This window comes from Lampetra fluviatilis, chromosome 9, assembly GCF_964198595.1.
Source record: "Lampetra fluviatilis chromosome 9, kcLamFluv1.1, whole genome shotgun sequence".
Lineage (NCBI taxonomy): Eukaryota > Metazoa > Chordata > Hyperoartia > Petromyzontiformes > Petromyzontidae > Lampetra > Lampetra fluviatilis.
In genome coordinates, this window is record NC_136283.1 from 7,536,503 (window position 1) to 7,564,487 (window position 27,985).

At 42.3% G+C, this 27,985-nt stretch overlaps 1 protein-coding gene across 1 annotated transcript; it reads right to left on the reverse strand.

The window, feature by feature from the left end:
* Window positions 1-1,888: 1,888 nt before the first annotated feature.
* Window positions 1,889-24,433, reverse strand: DNAJC12 (DnaJ heat shock protein family (Hsp40) member C12). Its single transcript, XM_078859724.1, has 5 exons — window positions 24,214-24,433; window positions 15,578-15,656; window positions 5,243-5,382; window positions 3,746-3,917; window positions 1,889-3,015 (listed from the first exon to the last, which is right to left on the reverse strand). Exons 1-5 carry the CDS (start codon window positions 24,304-24,306, stop codon window positions 2,921-2,923), a joined length of 579 nt encoding a protein of 192 aa, XP_078715850.1. The 5' UTR covers window positions 24,307-24,433; the 3' UTR covers window positions 1,889-2,920.
* Window positions 24,434-27,985: the final 3,552 nt, after the last annotated feature.

Below are 27,985 nucleotides of genomic sequence, written 5' to 3' on the forward strand. Positions count from 1 at the left end.
AATACGCATGTCTTATCCATACGTGAACACTTTAATGATAATACTTCCAAGCATGCGTGTTGTCATGCTTTGTGCAGTTTTCTGCTTTTGTTGTTTTCAATCCAAAGTCGTGGAAGGTAATATGCACGATTAAAAAACGTTCCTCTGTCGTGTTATATTTCCGTTGTAACAACATCTTTGCTTGTAATGAATAGCAATGATAACCGTGTGTAAACGTCCGTTATCGGATTAAACAAAACGCGTTCCTTCGGAGTGGGCAGGTAGGAACTTGGTTGGACGGCGCATTCGTGCACGACAGGCAAATACGCATAACAGACAGACAAATAATCCCTGGTGGGCAGTGTGGAACCTGTTGTTCCTCCCTGTAGAATTTGGTGATGCTGCATTGGCAGTGGTGCACAATGTAAAACTTACGTTCGTCAATCGCGCTGCAGGTGGTGGCGCACACCGGTAGTCCAGCAGCGTGTGTTGCTGGATAACACAAACGTGTGAAATTCTCTTCCCGTCTGTTGAGTTGCCAGATACCCGAGCTTGCCATAAGGGGCCATCCATAAATGACGTCACGCGATTTTGGACGATTTTTGACCCCCCCCCCCTCGTCACAAAAAGTCAGACCCCCCCCCTCAAATATGACGTCACAAAGCTCTGCCCCCCCCCCCCCCCAAAACCATATTTCCATTTAGAAAATAAAACATGCTTCAAATCGCTTTAAACTATTGTCATTGTAGTGCATATTTAATGTGGCGCTGCACTCTGATGTTGTAGGAGAAAACATTAAAAAGTCTAAGTAGAACGTGTTCATATTTATTTAAAGTTGGGCATTTTGAAGTGACGTCACATTTGTCACCCCCCCCCCCCCTCGTCACACCGTCACAAATGTCTGACCCCCCTCCTCGGTGCGTGACGTAATTTATGGACGGCCCCTTAGAGTAACGCGGCGGCATACCCTTTGGTGTCTCCCGCCATCTAACTGCGTACGTGTCTCGCCAAACCTTTACGTTATATTCGTTGGATGGGGAAATGGTTCTTGCCTAACACGTTTTTATTATTACACGCTTTTTATGAAATCTGTATCCTCAAATCTTGCAACTCAATTTTTACCCACTTCCCAATGTGGTATCTACTGCAAACTTGGTATACTTATGTCATACTGATGACAATACTATATTCTATCATAAAAAAATATTTTGAAACATTTTTATATGTTATCTTTCGGCTTGGGTCTAATTGTCCACGCTCAACTGACGTTGGCTGTAATTGCCCACAGTCCCTTACGTTATGGCAAGCTTCGGGGCCAATTCCTGGAGTCGTGGAGTTCTTCCATTACTAGTATGGTACATTTCATAAAAACGTGTTTTTCTAAAAGTTTTTTTAAATATTACTTTTTCGCTTCACGCGGCTTAGGAACGCATCTACCGCGTTAAACGAGGAATTGCTGTACAAACAAAATGCAACAAGTACCATTGTATCTCATTTTCGTGAAGCTTTTTGATACGTTCGCAAAAAGATAACATGCATGCTTTGTTTACTTTTAACATGAGCTACTTGAGCATCGGCATACTTTGTGTAGACTGCATTTTGTTCATATAAAAGGCAAATACAAGTTTTATTTGGCATTACTACGGTCGCAAGGTTCATTTTATACGGCTAATGCTTGTCACTGGTAATGTGACAATTGCATTCCTTGCCATAGTTTAGGTTCCGTAGGGCACCTATTATTTTTAAAGTCTGCATACATTGGATATCCCGCGGAAGGGATCATTACTGGTTTCGTATAGCATTCTGTTGCAAAGATATATTTGGTTTTTAAGTTTGTGTTATAATCGGGTGTTCGTATTCACACGAACAGTGCTTATGCTTTGTCATAGTTGCTCTCGTATGCACAATCTCACGACTGACACAAACGCCTGCAATCACCATTTTTATTATGCAGATGAAGTGCACGAATGCACAGTACACACCACACTTGCTGACAATCTCAACACTGGTACATTTTCACATTGGAATTTTACAACATGGTATTAACAAAGCCCAAAAAAGTCTTTAAAGCCAAATTTTGTTACATTTTTCTCTCCATTTCATTTTGCCTTAAACACATTTTACAAATGGATCCCTCTTAACCAGCTTGGGTTATTTGACAATGAATATACCGACAGCTTTAAACTGCCTATTGAATTATCTGTCAGTTGAATTTGAGCTATTATAAATTAACCCCTTGTATTAATTTTGATAGGTTACAATATATTGGTATCCCTTTTATGTAATTTAGTTTAAAAAAATGTTTATGTATAGCTTATGAATAATGTGACATCTTAAGAACAATATTTTTTTTAATTTCAGCTGGATAAAATATGCCTGCTACTAGCAACCTCAAAGCTTTAAACATATTTTGCAGTCAGAAATTATTCTCAAATTTGTGTTCTATCAGTTTCTTTTACGGAGTTGTGTCCATTAATAATTTTATCATTAGTACAAACTTTGAAGGAACATTGGCCATTAAATGCAACAATTACTTAGATTGTGAAGTTTTATGCCAACAATGTGAAAGCACACTACCAATCATTTGCACACGTTCACAATAACAGTTCATCTCTTTGCAATTAAACATTTATGTTTGTATCCACAAGCAAAATCACTAATGTACAGCACACATTTTCTACACTGCAGCTTTGAGGACGATGGCCATGAACTGAAGTTGCGATTTGTGACTTGTGCCCAGTTGACCTTCACTTTATTATAGCAGCAATTGGGCCTACACTGCATTCATTGCATTGTGAGGGACCCGCATGCTGCACATTCTCTCACTTTATTGATCGACTGGACCGTTCACAAATGCCTGCTTTTTCTTAACTTTCTATAACGCTCGCCATGGAGTCGGGTATGTTCACTGTCACGTTGCATCGTTTTCCTCGGAAGGCCGTCATATCTCGTAGTTTCTAAACTTTCTCAGCAGCTCTGACGGAGCGTCGGATGACCAGCTGAAGCTGTTACGCCAGTAGGATGTCTCCTGGGAACCTGTGGAAGGATGCACACCACGTCGTGAGAAGACCCTGCAAGCCGCACTCCTCTTAACCACAATTTAAGTGACAGGGAATTCGTTTTGAATAAGTGGAGTTTTCTTTTCGAAGAAAATAACTCCCCCCTTATTTGTTTGCAAAATTTTGCAGACTCGGATCCTCTGAAAAAATGGGTAACTGGATAAAAAAAAATATCCAAACACAAGAGGCTGGACTGGGACGTGTACTGCATAAATCGTTTAGTCGAGAAATGAGGGCGCATGGGACTGCAGGTCACCCCAGTTACGGTTCTTACCCGCACTCTTGTAAGGTTTGGATGCTCAGAGCGGGTAGCAACCAAAAAACAAAGAATGGGGGGAGGGGGAGCAAAAGGTGAAATGCAATTGAAGATTAAAAGCATGGGATTGAAAAGTAAAAAGTCAGAGGAACAGAAATTTAGACTGATGGATAGTAAACGGTGACACGTGTGAGGTAACAATGCACAAGGGAAGAAAACCAAGAAACAATGAAAATTGCCAATAATCACAATAAAAATGTGGGTACAGTATGAATGAGCAAAAACAGCCCAGTTGTGAAAACCAAGAGAGATGCAGAGAATAACATGGGACATAAAATAGGTTACAGGGAGCAAAGAGGAATGAGGAGAGTGTGAAATGAAAGAAATGGGAAAATAAAGACATTTTATTTCGAATGATGTTCAAGGAGAATAGAAACAGGTGGCTTGGTACCGGGTGAGGTGGGGCTCTTGGGTAGCGAGCCGTCGGGGGAGTCTCCCTCTCGCGCCGCGTCCTCCTTGCTACGAGCCCCCAGGGCCTCGTCGGCCCCGCGGCCACCCGTGGCGTTGGTGTCGGCGTCCGCCAACATGGGCTCCTTCTTGTTGCGCGTAGCCCAGTGCATGGACTGTGGGTGAGCGGTGGCGCTGCGGTTAGCGTGACGCGCTACGAACCTGGCGATTCGGGTTTGATTCACGCTCACGGCCAACACCAGTGACGATTATCTGAATTGGTCATGGGCCTCCCCCTCAAATGAGTACCTGGTGCGGTGTGTAAACATCACCGCTAGGGAGACAAAGGCAGTAGGGCATGGTACTGGCCACTCACCCACTCGTGTACCGTGCTGGCCTTCATAGGTGCTCACTTGCAGCATTTGCCCCAACAGTCTGTTAAGGCTATACGGGGGATGTTTGTCTTTGGACTGCGTGCACGTGGACGGGGTGAATTCAAGGGAAATGTCAATTGTCGTTTGGATCCATCGGCAACAGCCACGGCAGAGATTGGCAAAACACATTCAAATTAGGGGAGTACTGTAATTTTAATATTGCCATTTAACCACGCCAGGTGTAATTCAGATTCACATAACAATTGAATGAAACTTTAAATTACATGTATGTTAGATACTGCCCATCTCTGCCAACAGGTTTTTTATTAGTGTGTATACATGCTGAGGGTGTACGTTTAGTTGATCATAATTGTAACTGCAATGTCACATTTAACAATTGGGTGTGGACTTTTTTGCTATTGGTTACAACCAGCAGCATCAGGCTGGTTGGAACCAATAGTTAATTCTAGATTTGAAGCTTTCGTGACTGCAAGGATTCATACTCTTAGGTTTTTTCGGTAAAGTCACTTAGGTAAAAATAAATAATAGAAATAATACATGCTTTATTATTTTGATTCTATTATTATTTCTATTATTTTTATAATATATTTTTACCTACGTGACATTACCCAAAAAACCTAAGAGTAAGAACCAATAGTTATTCGGCACGATGTTTGTATGTTTCCACATGCTGGGAACTTCTTTAGTATCTGGATCGTAAGGAATTGTGCTGAACAACACATGGAACACATTGGAGAACGAGAACTAAACTTGTTTTTATTTTACCAGGTAAAGCCCACTGAGCAATATAGCTCGTTTTCAGAAGTGACCTGGCCACAAATAACGAAGTGGCTTATACGGAAATGTATAGCGGCCAAATCCTCTAAACGCATGTTTCTGCGATGTGGAGAGAAAAACCGAAGGACCCGGAGAAAAATCAACACGACCACGGGGAGAGCATTTAAACTCAGAATATACAAGAGTCGGGGTCTGGATTGAACCCACCACCTGTATACCAGGTGAAGTATTTAACATCCCGCCACCCTGGCGCCCATACAGCACAACCGTGGAAACCTACACATTCTTGCTGCAAGGAATCTGTTAACCCGCCCGTGCCTGGGCCTCACCGTCTGCACGGAGCTGCTCAGCGCGTTCCACTGTTCGAAGGGAATGGCGAGGCCGCTGCGGCGCCACTTGTCGTAGCGGCCCCGCGTCTCGCTGTCCGTCAGCACCTCCTTGGCTCGCAGCAGCTTCTTGAAGTGCTCCGCTGCAGGGGGCACGGCACACGCAGCCGCACGACGGTTGGCAAAGTCGAGGGTCCTCAAAGCCACCATGCAACATGCCATTTTTACTGGTAGGAACCTCCTGGTTCCACCAGCTCACAGGGGATTATTGTGTCCGTCCTTCGTGCATCCAAAAATGGGAAGGGTGGGGCTGGGTGGAGAGGGGATGGGGAGGGGCTGGGTTGGGAGGGTGGGGAGGGGCTGGGTGGGGGGTGGGAGGGGTGGGGCTGGGTGGGGAGGGGCTGGTCACCCCGTGGTGCCCTTATAAAACTCAACGTTTAACCTACTCACGCCGGCTTGTGCCTGCCCTCACAGTTGGGCATATTTGCGGAATACACCATGCCGCCGTTGACCCTGGCCATTGACCGAGCAACCCAACGTTCCTACCAGCTCCCTCCGCAGGAATGTGTTGAATCGATCGAGTAAAAAATGCAATCCACTATGTTATTCGATTACTCAGGCACCTTACAAGCCAGGCCCCACATGATGCAGTTCCTGATGACGCCACCAATCCCAGCCCATTACCTTCCATCCAGTGGCACATGTGGGCACAGGTGAGACGTTTATCCAACTATTTCTATATTTTCAGATTCGTCGAGTGATTGAACCAATCGGCAGAATCTGATAAGTGATCAGATCGTCCGGTTATAGTCCATTTCAACACCTTTTACGATGAGCAACTATGGCAACTGGCTGTGACATTGTTATAGTGGGATGGAATTCCATCGAGCCAACAAAATCAAGAGCTGAGAGCTATGATGAAGGGAGTGCATAACATTTTGTAGTCGTGTGACCTATGTGATCGGGAGTTTCCAATCAAGATGCCCATTTTGATGGCTCCAGCGATCAGATTTGTGGGTAACTAAATGTTTGACAACAGGAAATGGTGCCGCAACAATGTACAGTGACTTTTGCCGGCAACGGTTGTCATACAATGTCCCTGGTTGTAGTGATGGTGATATTAGCGAACATTTATTAAGGCTGGCACAGCATGTGGGGGGGAGGTGAGGCCAGTGCCATGCACGCTTCGCCATTTTATATTCCGAGTATGGATGTTGAATACAATGTTCGAGGAACTCATTTTTGGGCTGAGTAGACCTATAGGAAGACCCGGCCAGCTTCAGCAGTCGCTACTGGTGTGCCTGATTAATACTTAAACCCACATTACCAACATTTCCTCGAAAACCATGACCCAGACATTTTGTATTGAAACCTATTTGGACGATGTTGGTGCTTTTGTGAGATAGCTCTCCGTACTAATTTCAGTTACTGTTTTCCCCAGTTAAAAGAGACGACTAATGTCAATGTCGTCTCGGCTTATTAGATGTGGAACATTGATATTCTAAGTGTGCTGCTTGATAATTCCAATATCTTGCCCTGCTACAGTGGACATAATGGGAGTAAAACAACGTAACATTGGCCCACCTAATGCAGCCAAGAATGCAATGCGACCTAAACAGCCCAATGCAATATCAATGGCCATTCACCTACCAAACTCTTCAGAGGGTTTTTGGAATTCAAATGCCCTTCATGGTTCATATCGGAAAGTTAGACATGCAAGATTTCAGTACATTTCCTAGCCAGTGCAATGCCGAAGAGCATTTGCTTACACACGTGTAGAGATTAGCAACCCACCGAGAGGATAATGCAGTTACCCCGTGTTTTTCATTCCATTTCGCATATGCAAGTGCACTGCAAAGTTTACCGAAGAGAGGATGATTCACTGCCAACACGAGGCACTTTTATTCCCACGCGGTGACATTAAATCTGCTTTCAAACAGACCTGATATCGGGATTTAAATATTGCCTTTGTGTGCTGTTGGGTGGGTGAAAAGGATAATAATTTCAAAAGCATAGCCATCACCATCTGGCTTCACAGCACTGTACATGTGGTGACGCATAATGACATACATGACACTCGCCACTTAGCATGTAGTGACTGCCTTTGGTTTATCTCCTATTGATGTATGTATATTGAACTTCTTTTGCACCCCACGTAGCCAACCGTGATATTCGGAGGTGCCGAAGCATTTGCCGTAGCATGCACTATGCTTACCACACATGTTGAATGATGGATACTTGTTGATTTGGGTTATTAACAACAATCAGTGCAGTTCAATTAAATGTTTAACTTACACGGAAAATTCCGGTTAGCCAGTTACCAGCTAGCTTGCAAAGGAGATCCGTGGTGCACAAAACAAGAACAACATATGGTGCATAAAAATGCAATTAGTCTCAAATTAGCTCTTACCTTGGTCATACATATCTCAGTATTACATATAACGTAACATTATAATACTGTGTGTGTTAAAAATGTACAATGTGTAGCTAATTTTAGACAAATTGTAAAAAAAGGAAAATGCATCTTCCAACCACTATGCTGAATATATTCTAGAATTTGTGCAAATATACAAACTGTAAAGGCTGTAGCAGTGGCACTGGTACGAACCTCCTGGTTACACCAGCCCACAGGGGATTATTGTGTCCGTCGTGCAGGGAGGGGCTGGGTGGGGAGGGGAGGGGCTGGGTGGGGAGGGGCTGGGTGGAGTGGGTGGGGCTGAGTGGGGGGTGGGAGGGGTGGGGCTGGGTGGGGAGGGGCTGGTCACCCCGTGGTGCCCTTATAAAACTTAACGTTTAACCTACTCACACCGGCTTGTGCCCGCCCTCAAAGTCGGCCATATTTGCGGAATACACCACGCCGCCGTTGACCCTGGCCATTGACCGAGTAACCCAACGTTCCTACCAGCTCCCTCCGCAGGAATGTGTAACACAATGCACTATGAACTCTGTGTTGTCTTGCTGTGGTCTGGGACTGTTGTTGTTTTGCTGCATTTGCCCAAGCTTGCATTTATTGTTGAAAAATCTGCAGGAATTGGTATAAATGAGCAATTTGTACTTCTGATTAATTTTTATTTATTCGTGACTTGCTTGCCTTTCCTATACTTTGCACTCCTATCGGCTTTTTGTATTTTTGTTGTGAATTTCTGACCCCACCCCGACTGGACATCGGTGAAAAGCAGCTTCATATCTCATCGGATTCCTCCAGTCTGAATAAAGATTGTGAATCTCAGAATCATAGTCTGCAAACGGAGTTCAACTCCTGGCAACAGCTGACATCGGTGGCGAGTGGCATCAGGAGCATTGGTGGCGCGTGGCATTGATTGTGAGTGACATTGGTTGTGATTGGCATCGGTTGTGAGTGGCATCGGTTTCAAGTGGCATTGATTGTGAGTGGCATCGGTTGCAAGTGGCATTGATTGTGAGTGACATCGGTGGTGAGTGACATCTGAACTAGTGCTGGGTGTCCCTCTTCCTTTCCTCACTGACCGACGTGGCGATGTTAGGCCAAGCAACCAACATGACACGGTGGATAGCGGGGGCCTTTATCCAGCAAGTGGATTGACAAAGCTTAGTAACAACTTGACGTCTATTGTGTTTGTGTTACATGTATGTATGTATGCAGTACATCCATCTCTGCATATGTATTAAACTGGTAGAATCATATTCTTAGGTTCTTTTTCGGTAAAGTCAGCTATCGTGCTGTGACGGTTCCACCTGAAGACGGAGGCTTGTGTTGCCTCCGAAACGTCGTGATTTTTATTTTATTTTTATTTTACTTTTATTAATTTAAATTTTTTTACCTACGTGACTTTTACCGAAAAAAAAAACTAAGAATATGAATCCTTCCAGTCACGAAAGCTTCAAATCTAGAATGGTATAATCATATATTGTATGCAATCTGTGCTGCTGTAACTTTTTTTCCAGCCCATCCATGTGAATGCATAGCTAATGCAATCTGCAGATGTGCCTCTCTATCAGTCACATTCAACGTTTGTAATAATTTGTTTAAATGCTCTTCAAATATAGCCATGTGTAGCTATTCGGCATGGATCCAAGTTATAAAATCACACACAATAATATCCTTTATCCATCCACCTACGCAGAGACTGGCCACACGATGTAATCTACTGTTATTCGCATTGCCTGTACCAAGAAATAGATTCCTCCAGCAGATTAATTCCAGCTACATGAGCCCATTGATAGGCAAAGCTGAGGTGACGATTGCAAATGCATATGTGAAGATCACGTTACTGAACGATGTTTTCTAAAAAAAAACATGGCAATACACATTTCAGGAATTCACAATACTGTATGTAATACTAGTTTACGGCTGTTGATCCACCGCTGGATGAACCTCCCTGGGCTGCGTCGGTCTTGTGGGTTGTTTGACCATACTTCACCGCACTGGTCAATGGAGGTTGGTAAGGCGAGGGTGGCAGGAGGCAGTACTGGCTTGGGTATAATTCGCCATTGAATCGAGCTGTGAATGAGGAATGAAGCTCATGATGTCGTGTTCATGGCTCAGTGTGTAGAGCATTGCGTCACTGCTCCACTGACAATGATTTGAATCGTCCAGAATGCACGCCGAATATCCACAACTTCAGTATGACACATGTTTGTTATGCCGAGTGCGATGTTTGTTTTTTGCAGTCTTGAATGGTGTGGGGTCTTGCAGAAGAGAAGCTGATTGTCCAAATCGGTTTAATTGTGATTGTGCTCTTTCTAACGACACAGTAATATTTTTTACATGGCTAAATTATTTAACATGTAAAATTACTCAGTCTAAATTAAAAAAATTCGCACGAAACAATGCATAGCTAAAAATTAATTTGATGGAGAATCTAAACCTTTCTCAGATGCAATTTAAGTGAATCAGTTTCATGAGGCCTACTGATTAAAAATATGCAATACAGTACGTAAACATTTCATATGTTTTGTTTCCACACTATCATTGCGGTGACTTGGTTTAAACGGCGGAAAAAAAATTCAGCGTTTCTACACCAGTCTGTAATAAGTCTTTGCAGTCTCAATAGGCCTTCACCTAATTTTCGAAAACTGTTTCATTCATGCATGCAGTGGTGACATTTTAGACACCTTCCATATGACCACGTTTAACGTCATTCATACCATAAGAAAATTGTCGCTTGTGCTCCTTGTTTTTTTATAAGTGCAAAGCAGAAGTGGCATTATATTTACATATACAGTAAATAAATACGTATATTTAAGAAACACATACATTTATACTCTCTACATTTATTTGGCATTGTATAATCATGTTTTCGACATTGTATGTTGCATATATTCTAGATTTTAAAATGCCTGTATCGTGTTACGTGCTTGTAATATGTCACTTGGTACCCTGGAGACCCTTGCAAATGAGATATTCCATCTCAAGGGATTATCCAGGTAAAATATGTGAGTTGGATAGCCAATTTAATTCCTGTTGAGTGCACACTGTAAACCGAGACTTCAATGGTAATGGGCCAGATCCACGTTCACCAGCCAGGATGACGAGCGGTCTCCCGTGACACTTGCAAACCTAGCTTGTGCATGACGATGATTCATCACCGTGTGGCGTATGACTGCGTTGTCTCTGCTTGCGGCAGACCTGTATGTTGGACTGGGGGGTGGTGGTGGGGGGGTTGCATGAGTCACTGACGAAGAGCATAAATGATGAAAAGGTTACAGAGACGTATCTGCTGCACTCCCCGCAGGCTTTTGCAGGCCGTAGACCTTTTCATTCTGTGGCTGCTCTTTCCCCACTCAGAACAAAACAGAAGGGTTGTGTCAAACATTATGGATTGAGTGTGCTCAGCAGATTTGTTGAACAGTTCATGTATTACCTTTCTTTATGTATATTTAAAAATACTAATACAAATGTGGCTGTTGTACCAGAGCACCATATCACGTAATTGTTTTTATATCTAAGTAATCTTTTTTACAACCACTCTTCAGCCAAATAAGTGATTCTTCCCTCTCTCCAAATGTTCACAAAACAATGGATCTCAAAACTGTGTGGATTAAGTGAAACTACCAATCTTTAAATGCAGACTGGGTTGTGAGCATCAACCTGTTGTCTCACCGAGTGGCAACAGGCTCATTACACTGATGTGCGAATTAAGCCCTCCAAGCCACGCAGCCAGCTCCGCATTGTGGGATTTTTGAGATAGTGAGTGGGTGGAAACTAAGCTTAAAATGTCAAATCCCAATGTACTTTGCCCGATAGGAATATTGCCCATTCATAAAAAATAAAACCTGTCAGTGGGATCGCTGTGGAAGCGGAAATGATATGTGCTGAGTGACAGACATATTTTGGTTCATGGTATCCATGGTTACATTGTAACCCAAAATAACAAGGTATCAGGAACTTAGTCACCGATATCAAAATGAATGCGGTGCTGTCGTGACGACAAAAACACGTGACTATATTTAACGGGCTTTTACAAGCTTTTAAAATAAATCTGGCAAATGTATGCTCCAAATGTGCTCTAGTGTTAAGAGATGTATACAGTACTGTTAAGCTTATTTTGCTAACACATAAACTTATAGTTAAATTAAGTCGTTGAAAATGTATTTCTAAGAAATCTTAAAAATCAGAAAACACTCAAATTAGAAAGTCATGACAAAGAGTTATGCAGAATCAACATAATAAGCCATCTGTTACATAACAGCGACAAGATATGAAGTACGGTCTTTGTGTCGTGGCCTGCTCGTTTGTTTTCCTGGTAGAATTTTTTTAGAAGACAGTGATTAAATAAAACAATATAATCGTGGCAAGGCTACAGAATGTGTCAGAGGAATAATGACTGTAATTAAATACAATAGTAGTCTTGAAGGACATGGATAATAAAGCTGCTTAAATTGCATTCTAGATTTGAAATTTTCGTGACTGCAAGGATCCATACTCTTTGGTTTTTTTCGGTAAAATCACGTAGGTGAAAACAAAATAAAAATGAGAACAACTAAATTAAATCACGACGTTTCGGAAGCAACACAAGCCTCTGTTTCTAAATAGCTCGCTTTATACGCTACAGTAATTTTGCCGGAGCAGTCACACCTGATGACGGAGGCTTGTGTTGCTTCCGAAACGTCTTGATTTAATTGAGTTGTTTTAATTTTTGATTTTGTTCTCACCTACGTGACTTTACCGAAATATCAAAGAGTATGTGCTTAAATTGAAGTTGAAAAATCAAGACCAATCGAGGTGCAGCCTCCACACAGCGATTGTCTTGTCAAAAGCTTCGTATAAGACGTGATGCACGTTGTATTGTGGTGCACTGGCACGTGACTTCAAAATGTATTCAGTTGCAGAGATTGTGCTGTTTCCGAGTGTGCTTCAATCAATGATTAGATGTGTCATGATGACCTTAAATATATATTCGAACGCGCAAGAACCTACTCAAATTAAATGTATGTGCGCATGCAGTGATTCATGGATTACAGTACACAGTATTTACAGGTTAATGACATAATTCAAATCGTTGATAAGCATTAAACGGCGTTGGCGGGTCATGTTGCTCAAAGCGATTTTGTCTGGTGGTCTTGAAAAATGTTGGAGTAGCGATGAAATCAGCTCGAGTGCAGGTGCTAGGATCACAAGAGATGGTGACAGCTTTCGGAGGCCTTCATCCAGCAGTGGATTGGACATGGCTGATGATGACGATGTGAAATGATTACTAGTATAAAGTGTTAACAGTACTGGATACGGTACAAGCATTGCAAACATCCATGGAGTTTTAAGTATTAAGACACAAACATGAAACCTGCAGTATAACATCCTCTTGAAGGCAGGGACACTCTGCTACAAATGCCATAGCAGTGACTCATGCTAGCAATAAACCTGTAGATATAACATTTTATAAATAAATAACAAATCCAACCAGAGATGGGGTTTAGGTTCGCAAGTGTGAAATTGTATACACCCCCTGTTTCCAATGAGCCATGTTTCTCTGTTATTGAATAGAGCGGCCTATATCACCAACTGTTAATAAGTGGCTACTCAATAGAAGTCCACAATTTCTACTGGAAAATTGCCGCGTTTAAAATTGACGACCTTCATTCAGAGAAAGTGTGCCTTTTAAATTGAACAATATTGATTCGGTTGAAACGTTCACAGCTGCAGTCCGTTTCTTTTTTTTTTAGAGAAACACTCGAAATATGTCTGGAAACTGATTGAGACTCAAATGAAATGATTTTGATTCTACACACAGTTGACAGAGAATGGTAAAAGCGAAGCAAGTGTGGTGTCACCATATACTTTGTTGTGTCTGACTAAAGTACAGGAGCAGATTGAATTGAATAATTCGCTCATTATTGACATTAGCAGTGGCAATTTGAACATTCTTATCCAGAGCGCTTTAAAAAGTCTGCCATTTACAAATTATCCCTTTCCTGGAAAAATAATTATCTTTCATTTTGTCTGAAATACGTAGATATATATTTTTTATTATATACATAACATGTGTACGTTATATCACTTATTTAATTTCGGAATGAGATATCGAGTTACAAGAATTGTACTGCATTTGATATTTCACGATATTAGACTTTGTCAGAAAATGAAAAATACCCATTATAGAAATGCTTCCGTAAAAAAATGTGCAAACAGCAATGTCAAAAATCCTTTCATGTGGATTTTCATGTTCACCACATCCTTGAATTATCAATTTCACGCTATCATTTCTCTAAAATATTCAATGTTAGAAGTCGAAATCCAAACACTTTTGAACCCAGAGTCCCATTTAAGTCACAAAGTGCTGTCAGATGCTACGATCTCTGAATGAATAGTTGTGACGTCACTCAGGACGAAAACTCAAGTCAGACGGCCCAGTCAGACAGGCATTTACGCAAAAGCCACACCAGGTTTGAATGCCACCCACTGAGAGTGCACCAGAGAAATATATATATCTTGCGTCAGTTCAGGATATGAAAACAATACCAAATATCAGATAGCATCGCCCGCCAAAATTCCAGCTTCACTACTCTCCGAGCCGCCCAACATAAGCTTCCATGTGTTCTCCACCACTGAGAATTTAGGCATTTGCCACATTGATGTTTTGCTGTCTGTAATTAGTTAAGATTATATTCACTGAATGTATACAGTATAAGTTATGGGGAGTCAAAATATTTTGAGAATGAGATCTTAATCCTAGAATGTTACAGTCGACTTATTTTGAAGCTTATTTTTTTAAATCAAACTCAATTAATTACAGTGAGTCCAACATGCGCATGACCGCTGTTTACAATAGGAGTTGTATAATAATAATATTGCACATTCAGCATTTCTGTATTTACTCTTGAGTATTTATTATTTTATGTTTACATATATACCAAATCGCATGCTGCCATGGTGTGTATATGGTTAGCATACTGGAATTCACAATCCAGAAGTTGCTGGTTTTATTTGACATCGCGATTCCTGTACGGACAGATTATTATAAATGTGAAATGCAATGGTAGTGCTTCCTGTGCTCTGCTGCCAGTTTACCAATATTATTTTGATTGCCCTATAATGGGCCAACAAGACAGAGTGGACACCGGTAAGAAGATTAGATACTCTTTCATTCTAGCATTAGGATAAAAACGGCTTTTGTCATTTCACCCCAATTTTAACCCGTTAATGCTCTCAGCGTCGTGTCAAGAGACACAGTTATGCAAACGGATCTCTCGCAGAGCACACGCAATCCTTTGTGTTAGAGAAGCGGATATCATAGTAGATGGAAACACTTACCCACTCGCACCGCATATGAAAGTAATAGTCATCACGTGACACTCAAACTGATATTTGATTCTCAGAGCTGGAATTTGGCCAAATTAATTGCAAAAGCAAACTATAACGAAATACTTTTTTTTTCGTGCAGTCAATAGTGGATGGGCTTGGACAATCAAGGAACAGGCGGATGCCTGGATCTAAACCAAGAATATCAGTGGTGCCAGCTCAACGCTCTGACCTCTGAGTCACCATTCTAGTAATAAGCATAATGTTCAGTTCTTAACTGTAAGCATATAAGTAAATGCCCAAAAATTGTCATTAAAATTACAAATAATGTTGTCTTGCACACTGTAACATTAGTCTCTGTAGAGTGCACAGATAGATTAGCCACTTGTGCTGTCGACTGCCTCCCCCTGTTCCAGTCCATGCTCAAGACCTTGCTCTTCTCCTCTGGATGTGACTGGCTGCCCCTTTCTCACTAAACAATGAATACGTCCATTTCTGCACAGCGTCTTGAGACGCAGACACACGTAGATGCTATGTAAAGAAAAAAATCACACTTTAATGCTGTGCAAATCCCTGTTGCGTTCATGCATTAATGCTCTCACAAAGGCAATGCGCGTTACCTGCAGAGGCGTCGCTGGGGTGTTTGTCTGGGTGGCACTTAAGGGCTTGGCACTTGAACTCTGCCGAAATCTGCTCCGTCTGTATGCACACACCACCCAGCGCCGAGCACAAACAGCGTGGCTAATTCGCATCTGATCAGTGGGGCGCTGCACGGGAGTTCATAATACACAACCATTTTCGGGCATTTGTCCATCCATGCCATGTGAGTAATGGGGGTTGTTTGACCTTACTTCATACACTTGTCAGTGGGTTCATGAGGGCGCAGTGACTGGGTGGGTTATCACTCACCACTGGTATTAGCTGTGGTCAGGAGTCAAATCGGGACACCGAGTTAATAGGCAGCAGTGTCATATTTGGTCACAGTCAACGACAAGGGCAGTACACTGAACATTGGTCCTACCCCTCCACTCCAAGGCTATGCAGGGTCAATAAATATTTGCTGACCTCTGGACATGTATTGTTATTGTAAATATTTTTTGTTTCAAAGGGGTGGGCGTTAGTAATATGTATTTACATATGGGTCACTTTGAATTATTTCAGATTGGGACTGAAGAGTCGAGGACAAGCTATGGACAATGTAACCTCATACCAGGGCTGGCGTAAACATCAGATGCTCTGTGGAAATACACGGTCAACATAACAAGGCCACATGGCAGAGCTGCAGTCGTTGCAAATGTATGACGAGCGGTCAAAATTATTTCAGAATGAGTCATTGAAAAATTTTATATAGTGAATGTGCTTTTGTTTTAATAGGGCATAAGCATTTTCTTGCCGGTCATTATATTAAGAAATTAAGTCTGAGGAGAATCTGTAAATTGTTTTTTACAAACTTGTCCTCAATAGTTTTTGTAGACCACCCATTTCCTTATTATACTAGACATTAAATACTGTACATATACAATATTGGTCAATAGCTCTTCATAAAGTTGGTGCATACTCTTTGGTTCTTTCAGTAAAGTCACGTAGGTAGAAAAAAAAATCACGACGTTTCGAACGCAACACAGACGGGCGCTTGTGTTGCGTTCAAAACGTCGTGATTTATTTTATTTTATTTCTACCTACGTGACTTTACCGAAAGAACCAAAGAGTATGGATTCCTGTAGTTACGAAAACTTCAAATCAAGATTAAAGTTGGTGCATTATAATAATTCCCGCTCCCCCAACCCTTCACAGCGATTCGATATAATTTTGCGATTTAGGATCACAATTTGAATATATTTTTTGTTATTTGTATGGTTTTTTATTTATATCTCATTCGTACAAATTTGTTGCCTCTTAAGTTCCTTAATGTAACATTAGCCTAGATACTTTTCATATCCTTGGTTCTTTCGGTAAAGTCAAGTAGAAGGGAAATAATAAAATAAAAATAAAATGTGTTATATTTATATTATTTTATTATTTCCCTTCTACATGACTTTACCGAAAGAACCAATAATATGAATCCCTGCAGTCACGAAAGCTTTAAATCAAAACTTTTCACATCATTTCCATATTACAAATAATGATTTTTCACATCCGCAGTACGATTGCATGCACAGTATTGTGAGTGTGAGAATAGATTGCCATCAAGGAACTTATGCATCATTACTTGCATACTAAATAAAGGTTCCATCATCCACAAGACTCAGTGGCCACAGGTTTTTCAGGGCAGACATAACGCTTATATTTGTAATGGTAGAAATAAAAACTGTCGTGACAATGGGATCAGTTGACCTGAGTGGCCTCTCTGGGTAAAGTGGCTGAATCAAAGCCAGAAAAGAATCTAGTGAACACTATCCCTCCCTCACTCCCCATGCCCCACCAGAACAACCGACCAAGTTGTTTTGAGGCTCTAAAATTGAGAATAATGGACTTAATTTGTCTAGTTAGCGATAATGAATGCAGCGGTGTTGTGTAGTGTTTTTGTGTTGTGCAGGCAGACGTTCCAAACAAAAAGGCCTGTTTGAAATTTCATTAAGCCAGTGTTTATACGTCGCTTGAAAACTGCAGTCATTGGGAAACTTAACAAGGTCATTAAAAATGCCTAATGAAGTTACATAACACTTCAGAAGGTCAATGCCAATGTATACAGACTGGCATTCATCATCACTGTCGTGTTTTGAAAACCATCTAACAAAAAACAAATTGCAATACTTCCATTTTGTCCTGCAGTGCCAGTACGTCACTATGCTCGTTTCCACAACGTTAAGCCTACAGACTAAAGCAGCGTGCTTCCGGGCAGCAATATATTACGTGCTGCAATTAACTTACAATAGAAAGAGTATAAAAACCCAGCAAACAGTGCTGGTCAAAGATGGAAAACACACTTGTGACGCAAATGCTGGTACCAGAGCACCAGCATAAATGAATCACTTAAGGCAAACACACACACAGGCAGGAGCTGCTGCGTTAAATGCCCTATCCCTAACCGTTCCCCTGCTTGATGCGGTAATTGATTTTGCATCATTCAGTGAGCTGCAACATGAGTTTTACATCCACCTGCAACTGTTGTGCCCAGTTTAACTCGGCAGTCCTCTTTGTAATTTGATAAAATCATAAATTACCATTCTGCTCTATACACAAAAGAGATTACTGATGGCACTAATGCACTTCTAGCTCACGTTCTGTAGAGAATTAAAAATTTGACGTTGTGAGTGTGAGTTAACGCTCTTACGGTGGGTAAATACTGTAATATAGACACGACACATTGAGGACTAATGCTCTAAACCACGCTCTGCTTGTGTCGGTGCTTTGCAGTCTGGTAAATGACGAGACCTTAGCAAATTGTCTGCTTGTTGTAAAACGTTTCGCTTGATGCTCCTTTATTTCACCTAATGAGAACATAGAGTTTCATTCATTTCATGCCTTGCAAACTAGATCTAAGAAATCACGGCTGCATGAAGACATTTATTATTAATATTTATTATTTAGTCTTTGTAGGAGATTTTTTAATTTAAGATTTCCGCCATGAAACTGGCAGACGGCCCATTGAAAATGATGACGTCTTATCACAGGGTCTTTCGAATCGACGACTGAACCCCTCTGATTTGCTGTGACAAAGGGGCATGCGATTATCCGTGGCAGCGAAGGGATGGAATGCATCCGACAGGATGTCGAGCAAGGAGATGGAGTGATGGCATCGGCTCAGCTGGGTGGATTGTTACGTCACAGGACCAGGGTACATAGTGAAACCTTGGAGAGGCCTTCACCCAACGTTAGGTTGACCATGACTGATAATGATATGTACATATTTATCCATTTATCCGAGTGTCAAAGTGCAAATAAACATGAATAGGATCAATTTGTAACCGCTTCAGGGTCCCTCTGGCTCTTATCCACGTGAAGCCTCGGACAATAGAAATACAGTCATTGCCTTGCAGATGTTTTAAGGGCGCGGATAAGAGGCAGGCTGGATAATAAGTACGAGCTTTTTTGCCCGTCCGAGGACGGGTGTATATTGCAGTAAGTCTGAAATATGCAAAAGAAAAATTGTTCAGCTCATGATTATTAATGAGGGGGGTTGCCCCATGTGAAGTGACGTCACCCGCTAATGGTTATTGGGGAGGGGTGCGGCATGTGGAGTGACGTCACCCCCTCATGGTTATTGTGGAGGGGTGCCATGTGGAGTGACGTCACCCCATCATGGTTATTGTGGAGGGATGTGGCATGTGGAGTGACGTCACCCCCTCATGGTTATTGTGGAGGGGTGCAGCATGTGGAGTGACGTCACCCGCTCATGGTTATTGTGGAGGGGTGCAGCATGTGGAGTGACGCCACCTGCTCATGATTATTAATTAGGCGAGGGGTACGGCATGTGGAGTGCGCGACCTTCTTGTGCGTTCGTGTAAATTTCCACGCGGGCATGAATATTAATGAAGGGGGTGGGGACTCTTTTGCAGTGACGTCACGCACGGTTGTAGCACTGTGCTGCGTAGATTTCTTTTTTACCGTCACTTTCTGTAAAGAAACGTCATATTTGAAGCGACTTTGCGTAATAAGCTATTTAATTCCTCTGCGTTGGCGTAAAAAACCACCCACTCATGAATATTAATTAGGGTGGTGGGCCTCATGTGGAGTGACGTCACGCACGGGACGGACAGACATTTCTGGGTGATTATAGTAGGTAATATGTATGTCAAATAAGATCAGTTTCAATGTATACAGCATACAGCTTCTCAACTATAATGCCGCATGGGAATCAGTGGATGTCAGCGGGAATCAAACTATGGAGCGTAATAATTGTTTCAGTGGTGGGCATCATGATGGCTGCAGCACCCAAGCATAGGTTGTCACCATGTGCAGTGTTTCTGGGGATCGAGCACGTAAAAAGGCTGATGAAAGCAGAATGGCTGAAACGACGGCTTTAACTTTTAGTTTGGAGCTTGCAAGCAAAGGTCCTTTTACAACATCCCGTGGCTGTTTGTATGAGACCAGTATAGAATAACTAAAAATTATTAATGACAGGCCTTTGTCAATACAATGCTGTTTGATACATTCCCATGTTGGTTAGCAGGCTTGTTTGACCCATACTTGACCAAGCTAGTCCTTGTGGGTTGGTGAAGGATGGGCCCACGACCGGGTCAGATATCACTCGCCACTGATATCAGCAGTGGATGGGAATCAAACTAACAGCAAAGAGCCTGCATTATCCACAGCTTGTTGTGCAATAAGCACTTTGGCTAGCATATCATTTCATTATTTTATTTAAAGTCATAATGCGCTTGGAGGACAAAATGATAAACGAGACATTATTTACCCATGTCGAAAACAAGCAAAAAATATATATCTTATTTTACATTGGTCATCACTGATAATTGCATGGATTAATCTCATTGGGGACAAAACAACAAACTTAGTCTTGTGATTGCATGGGACTTTAACTGCTAAGTGCTTAGGTCTACAGGTGGTAGAGCAGTGCACTGGCGAGGTGATATGAGTCTGACCCATGTCCGGTTAACTTAGTCACTGATGTTAGTTGTGAGCTTAACCACTGCACTACAACTCCCCGCCTATGATACCCTATAACACACAAGCACTCTAATTCATTTCCGGTTCCTACACGGCTCATGATTCCTGCACATCCTTCCATATTAAGGGTGGACTCCTAAAATAATGGGCATCAATAGGATTGCTTCAAGTCGAGATGGAATATGTGCTCTGTGTGCAGAGGGAGGCATTACCACTGCCCACAAGTGTTGATGAGGATATTAGAAACACATCACTGGTCTTGTTACAAATCAACTTTGTTTCTTTTGCTTATTGTACCCAGCTTTATGAATGTATCAGGTGGTTAAGTCCCCTCACATGGTTCTCCCCAGGATGGCTTTATTTCGGAAAATGCTCCCCACCTTTAGGCAGAGAAAGTCTCCATATTCTTAGGTTTTTTTCGGTAAAGTCACGTAGGTAAAAAATCTAAATTAATAAAAGTAAAATAAAAATAAAAATCACGACGTTTCGGAGGCAACACAAGCTTCCGTCTTCAGGTGGAACCGTCACAGCACGCTTGCTGTAATCAAGTAAATGAGAGATTCCAAGGGATACTACCCCGTATATATACTGGTTGAGGGGGGAGAGAAAGTGTCCATGCATTGCGTACGTACACCGCATAATGCAGAGAGCCGCGTGTGCTACACTCCAATTTAGCTGATTACCTCATGGTTTATTTCATTATGCTTTGCCAATGTTTGTCCACGTCATTAGGCATAGAGGAATGAATTGCAAACCAAATCCCTCCCCCCACACACGGCAAAGAGGAGCACAATAAACATTTTCTATATCTAATTCATTCGACCTGTCCCATGTCTTTTTTTACATCAAGTTATGCCCATTTTGCTTCAATTCTTCTTTTTGTAAGCCTTAAGATTAAGCACATCCAGGCTATTTAGGTGTTCCAACTCGAAAGTATGCTAATCCTGCATGTCACAGGATTCTCAAAATAGCATGGGGGAATTAAAGACGATGCTATGTGTGTCAAGTTAAGAACAAGTATATCCGAAACATTGTGATGCGTGCAAAACACCCTCTGACCTCAGTCATGAGTTCTACAACTGGGTCAATGGCCGCTTAACAGGAGGGGCGTTCGACACAGTAGCTATGACGGCAACGAACGATGCTGTGATGTGTGCATGTGACAGAGATTGGGTTGTTCCCCACCTTTAAATAACAATTTACACCCCTTTGTCAATCAGCTGCTGGCTGATGGGGTTCCTCACTGCACCTCTCGGTTATAGGGGGGGGTTTGGGAGGATGAAACGGAGGTCACCAGGTTCATAATGCAGTGCACTAACCGCTGCTGATTCATGGTGCATGCCCATCTTGTAGTTATATTTAGATATTTGGCTAAGACACTTCTACAAAAAAATGTATTCTTTATGAATGACCTAGGGCCTGATTCACATAGCTATTTTGGCCACGATTCCACTACTTTTTAGTGGAATGACAACCCGATTTCACGCCACATTGCAAGGGTTTCACTTTGCACTTCACTTCCGACCAATTCCGTACAAACAAGGAACCGTTCCGCCACCGCACGTGCACGATTGCGGAATGGTCCAAACAGTGAGCTGGGTTAGGGGCAAAGCCAACACTTGAAAAATTGCGTAAATCATGAGCTGGGCACGTGGCTTGACAGGGCTTTCCATTTTGTCTGTATGGAAACTTTAGAGCAGGTATTTACATCTCTTAAACTTTCGATCCCATTTCAAAACCATATACAAGCATACAACAATTCCCCGTGTAGCCTAATAAGTTCCTGGCTTAAGTCATGTGTTGGTGAAGGCAGGTGGAGGGAAGATGGCAGGTAGCACTGCGCTCCTTGCCTGGCGATCTGAGCTTGATTCCTGACCATGGAAAAAAGTCAATCAAGTGGAAGATGATATCTGAAACAGTTTTGGATCCCCACATGCATAAACTCCAACTGAGTAGTGTGGTAAAGTATGGTTAAACAACCCCCATGACTTGCACGGCGAGAAGACGTCTTAATTCAGCAGTGCATTGTCAAAAGCACTGTAAATTATTACAATTTATTATAGTAAACAAGATTTCATTGTAAGCAGCTTGAATTAGCAATCTAGTTCTTGCTATTACCCAGGTGTGTTGTTTTAGCAGCCTTTTCTTCCTTTGATCCTGAGCATTAAAATAACTTACCCATTGTCAATCCACCGACCAGAGCCTTATTGGTTGGCCTGGTTAAGCTCGCCTACTGATAAAGCGTGTTTATAATACATTAGGTATTCGCACCATTCTTATAGCACAAGGCTATCACATAGGCACTATATTTCACAGACCGAAATAATTTGGCAATACGGGGTCAATGTTGTTATGTTGTTATACCCAATCAGGTAATTGGGTAATTTGCAGAACATTTTCAAATTTGGACCTCAACGACAGCATGCTGGCCTACCTATTACTTAAACAAACCACCCGGTCTTTAATTTGCACTGTGAAACAAGACAATTCTGCAAAAAAAAAAAACTCATCAGCCAATCAGTAGCCGAGGAAGTGCCGACAGCGCGTATTTTTTTATTAATACATCCGCAGTATTAACCAGGGTGGCCGCTGGGTGCAAACTGCGAACATCTGCAACAAGCAGCAAATGCACTGCCCCTCGACCATGTAAGCACGCGCTCGGGATTCACATCGGCACTTCCTCGGCTACTGATTGTCTGATGAGTTTTTTGGTTTTTGCAGAATTGGCTTCCACCTATTCCAGGCAGAAATTTTTTCTGCTACGAACGTGGCAAGACAGAAAAAGCGATCCAAAAGATTGCAAGAGAAACATGGCAAGTATTGTGGATATGATCAAGAAAAAATGGTTGTGCTGGTGGATCGGCTACCGAGACATGGATTGTTATGGTCTTCAAAAGTTGGGCGACCAAGCGGAAAATTCTTAGGGCAGACGGTGGGATTCTGTTCGGGCAGATATTGGAGGTCCGTGAATCTATCCACCTCAGTTCCATTTCTGGGCACGGCTAACATCAACGTTGTTGTGAGTATTACGAATTATTGTGGTTCATTTAACCATATTGGTATTCCTGATCTACATATGGAGGTTGGATAATATTGGCGTCTGTTATAATTCGATCGTATTTTTTCTTTGTTAGAATGTAAAGGATGTAGTAGCATTTTGTATTTTTGGATTGTCATGTATTGTACAAAACATGTCCAATGATACATTACAGTCGAAGATCCACTAGACATTGAAAAAAAATCACAAACTCATCACTGCTTTTGATTGACAGTATTACCTACGTTTTATTGCTATTTTGTCATTTGGAAATGTATGAATGTAATGTTTTTTTTTTATCAGTGACCACTCCCATAAAGTTCGCACACCCCTTGTGGTACGGGTTAATCTCTTTTATTTTTGTCCGTCTGGTCAGTTTGCCACCTAAATGCACATGATCCATCTCTCCCCATCATTTAAAGGATATCGCCGATCATATGTCATCTTATCTAAACCCTTACCAGAGACCGTACGGTCGAGAGCAATTTAAAATTGCAGAGCAAATGAGGGCTAGCTGCACGAAATAGCATCGAGCATGAGCCACAGGTTGCGCAGACACACTGAGTGTGGTGGTGGGGTGGGCAGAGTTTAGGGGTGGTGGTGAGAGATTAAGGACTGTCATGCACGGTGCAATTGCAGAGATGCACTCACCGAAGAAAGCTCGTCGCAACCCAGAAGGCTGTAGTAGTCTTCCCCAACGTCCTCGGCACCACTTAGGATGGCGTCCAGGGAAGCGTTGTCCATGATTTTTTTATTCCCTGCCACACCTAGGAGCCAAGAGCAGCGACGCGAATGGATGCGAGGCGGTTGTGGCACCACAGTTTATGTGCTGCGTGCGGGGTAATTGGGGGGAGGGGAGAGAGAGACAAGGAGTCTCTTCTCCGGTTGGGAGGAGCGACATTCACCCGCAAAACACAGAGTGGGTGGGAACGTGGGAATCCGTGACCCATTGGCCAAGGGCCAGGATGGCTTTCTCCGCCTACCCATTCGGTGATGTCACATGTACACAGCAAGAGTTACAATGAATAACAGGCAAATGCAGCAAGTGTAAACGTGGCGTAGAAGGGCAAACATATAGGAGCGTTGGATAAGTATGTAATCGAGTTAGGGTGTTATTCACCGGGCACATGCACAAGCCCTTTGTAAATCCTCTGCCGAATGAACCCCCCCCCCTAATAGAGATTGGTGAAGGTGGGTTGCGTAGATGTGGGAACACAGGGTGGTGGGTAACTTTGTTTAAACACGAATCTAGTTTTTAGTTTTTGGGGAAAAAAATCTAACTTTCTCTGCTGGATTATTTTGTTTTTGCAAGAATATATATAGAACGTGACTGTAAATCCCATTGAAAATTATTTGGAATACATTATTGTTTGGGGGGGGGGACGTGAAAAATTATCAAATGTAAAAATGTGTATGTCTTTGTTTTATATTAAGTTTTTATGGAAAATAAAGAAAATGTCGCGTAAAAGGTTTAAATATTGGACTATGTAAAAATAGGAAGTGATGAGATACTTGTTTATAGGCATTGATTTGGTGAATAGGGGTCAACAAATGTATCTAGTTACAGTTATACCGTTATAATATGTAACAAGAACGAATATATATTCAAAGCTACCACTTGATGCAATCTTTCATTTTATAATCTGACATCCCTTTCAAACGTATTTACATTAATCTATGTGGTTTTTGTGAAAATTATATTTTCCACAAATGCCTTGGAATTTGGATGGATTTTCATCTAGATTTATACATGGCACTGTTGAAATGTTTAAAATTAAAATGGCTTCCTGTATATTAATGGTTTTCTCTCACCACTCATAATTATCTTATCACCTCTACTGTTATAATCTGTCCGGCTTAATTCCAATGTCCATGAGAAGGAACATTGCAGGAGTATACATATGTTGGCAATGAATAGACCAGAATCTTGCCATTCCAGCACAAGGCCAACCTTTACTATTCAAAATGTGTCGTGCTCCAATGGCCTCTCTTCAATCCTCATTCTCCTTGATGCTATCCTTAGCCTTCGACACAGTTGCTCACCGCACACTCCTTTCCACCCTCTCCAATCTCGGTATCTCCAGTACAACCCTCTCCTGGCTCCAGTCTCATCCCTCTTCACGCACTTCCTCTGTTTTCAACGACTCAACGACGCCCCCTCACTCCCCGTCACTGTTGGGGTTCCCCGATGGTCTGTCTTAGGACCCTTCCTATTCTCGCTCGATATCTCACCTCTGGAAGCTGTAATTTCTTCATTTAACTTTCCCCATCACCTATTCACTGACGACAGTCAAGATTTTCTTTGCCTCCTGTACCTCTGACCTTGCTTCCCACATTTCCGACTGCTTAATCACTGTCCAGTCCTGGATGCCACGCCACTACCTTTCTCTCAATCCTTCTTAAACTGAAATCCTTTTTTTCCCTCTCCCTGTTCCCTTCCACTCTGTCCTACCATCTCATTCCCTCCCTTTTCCCTCACTCCTGTCTCATCTGCTCGCAACCTCGGGGTCATCTTCAACTCCTCTCTCCCCAAACATATATCTGCCACTACCTCTACTTGCCGCTTTGACCGATACAATATTTGCAAAATCCGTCCCTTCATCTCACGATCTGCTGCTAAACTCCTGATTCACTCCCTCATTTTCACTTACTTTGACAATTGCAACTCTCTTCTTCTTGGTCTTCCTGCCCTTGCCTCTCGAACAGATACAAAATGCCTCAGCCCAGATCATTTTAACCTCCCCCCACAATTCCCAAACTTCTGCTTTACTTTTACAACTCCACTGACTCACTCTTTACTATCACTGTATATTTACATTTCTCATTCTCGTCTTAAAATCCCTCCATGGTCTTGCCCCACCTTCATTTGTGTCTCTAATCTCTTACTATGTCCCTCTCTACACATTTGGACCGTTGTACACCTGTGCATAACGCGTGGCCTATTTTGACTAATACATTAAAACTGCCTGTTCAACAAAGGTGAAACAGATATTTTACTAAATTGACCTGCTGCTATATAGAGTACCCGAATGTAATAAAGTGCCCATGTTTCGTATGAAGTATACTCTCGGTGCTTTCCACGTCTGTAGAAAAAAGGTCTCCATAAAATGATGGTTGCACACTAAGATAGGTCAGAAATTGAATCTTAATCACCTCAGCGTTATACCTGCAAAGTCAAAGTACTTCATACACCAATTTTCTGAAAAGGTCTTCTTCTGCCAGAACTAAGGATGGCCCAAAACCCTTTGAATCCTCTTACTGGAGAAAAAAGAGTCAGTTTAGCCTTCTTAAAAAATAAGACGCCGGCTGCAATGAGAAACCCCCTGTTCCACAATCATAATTACATTCTCAAGAGACAGTCAAAGCCATAGCCACCAGACAAGAGACAACAGGTGTGAGTTATATGCTGGTCAAGGACCATGAAGCATGGTGGATCACTCAATGTCTTTTTTTTTTCCAAGACAGAGATGCATGCGGCTTAAATGTAGGTCTGAAACGATTAGTCAACTAAGTATCATTGACTGAACACTGTAATTGATAAATTACTGAGGCCAATGTAAAATTGGTACTGCCTATGTCCTGTTTCCTGAAACCCCCTAACAGCCCCACCAATGACCGCCCGTCCAGCAGCACACGTGGAAACAGAATTGAGCATTTCCCCCCAATTTTATGTTATCCCATGAGTCGACTTATCGAACCAATAATTGGAAGAGTCATCAATCACTTTTTATTCGGGAAGTTCAGCTGCAGAATCCAGAACTTCCCCAAACACTGTTGGGAGTGGGCACAGGTCTATACAAATGCATTTATTTTTTCATATAAAGATCCAAATACAATTAATCCCTAATAGAGGTGTTTTGGGTTTGATAGTGTAAATATATAAATGTGTTGTTAAACACGCCACCACCCGCCACAGCCAACTAGTAAGGGTTGTCACGTAAACAAAAATATGCCAATTCGTCACTAGTACAGCACACCGGTGTGTTGGAGAGCCAAGCCACACCATTTACAATCTGAGTACGACATTTCTCCAGTAATTACAACTAGCTTCATCAGGCGACAGCCAGATTTGTGGAGAAGTCCACCTGTTTCGTTCCTTATATAGAGGCGTAGATGTGGTGACCACACTTCTGCACTCTTGAGTCAACATTATGCATGTGTGGGGGCCGATGTCCACCCCACCACCCTCGCTGGGCAGATGGGGCACGACGTCCGCCCCCTCCACTTCCTCCTCCACCGCGTCGATCGACTCCTGCCATGCCCCCCGCTGACTGGGTGATCAGCCCCCCCACGCTAGTGCCCTCTTTGAGGGACGTAGCTAAATTGCTGGCTCACAGCCGCACGGAGTTAACCCACACACCCGCGCATACCACAGCTAGCGCTAACACAGCACACAGCGGCACGCTCGCACTTACCCCTGCGA

Coding starts and splice junctions, on each gene's coding strand:
- DNAJC12 (XM_078859724.1), bottom strand. CDS start 24,306: ATGGACAACGCTTCCCTGGACGCCATCCTAAGTGGTGCCGAGGACGTT. Junction 3,918..5,242: donor TGAGCAGCTCCGTGCAGACG/GTGAGGCCCAGG, acceptor GCTCACCCACAG/TCCATGCACTGGGCTACGCG. Junction 3,016..3,745: donor CAAGAGCCCCACCTCACCCG/GTACCAAGCCAC, acceptor ATCCTTCCACAG/GTTCCCAGGAGACATCCTAC.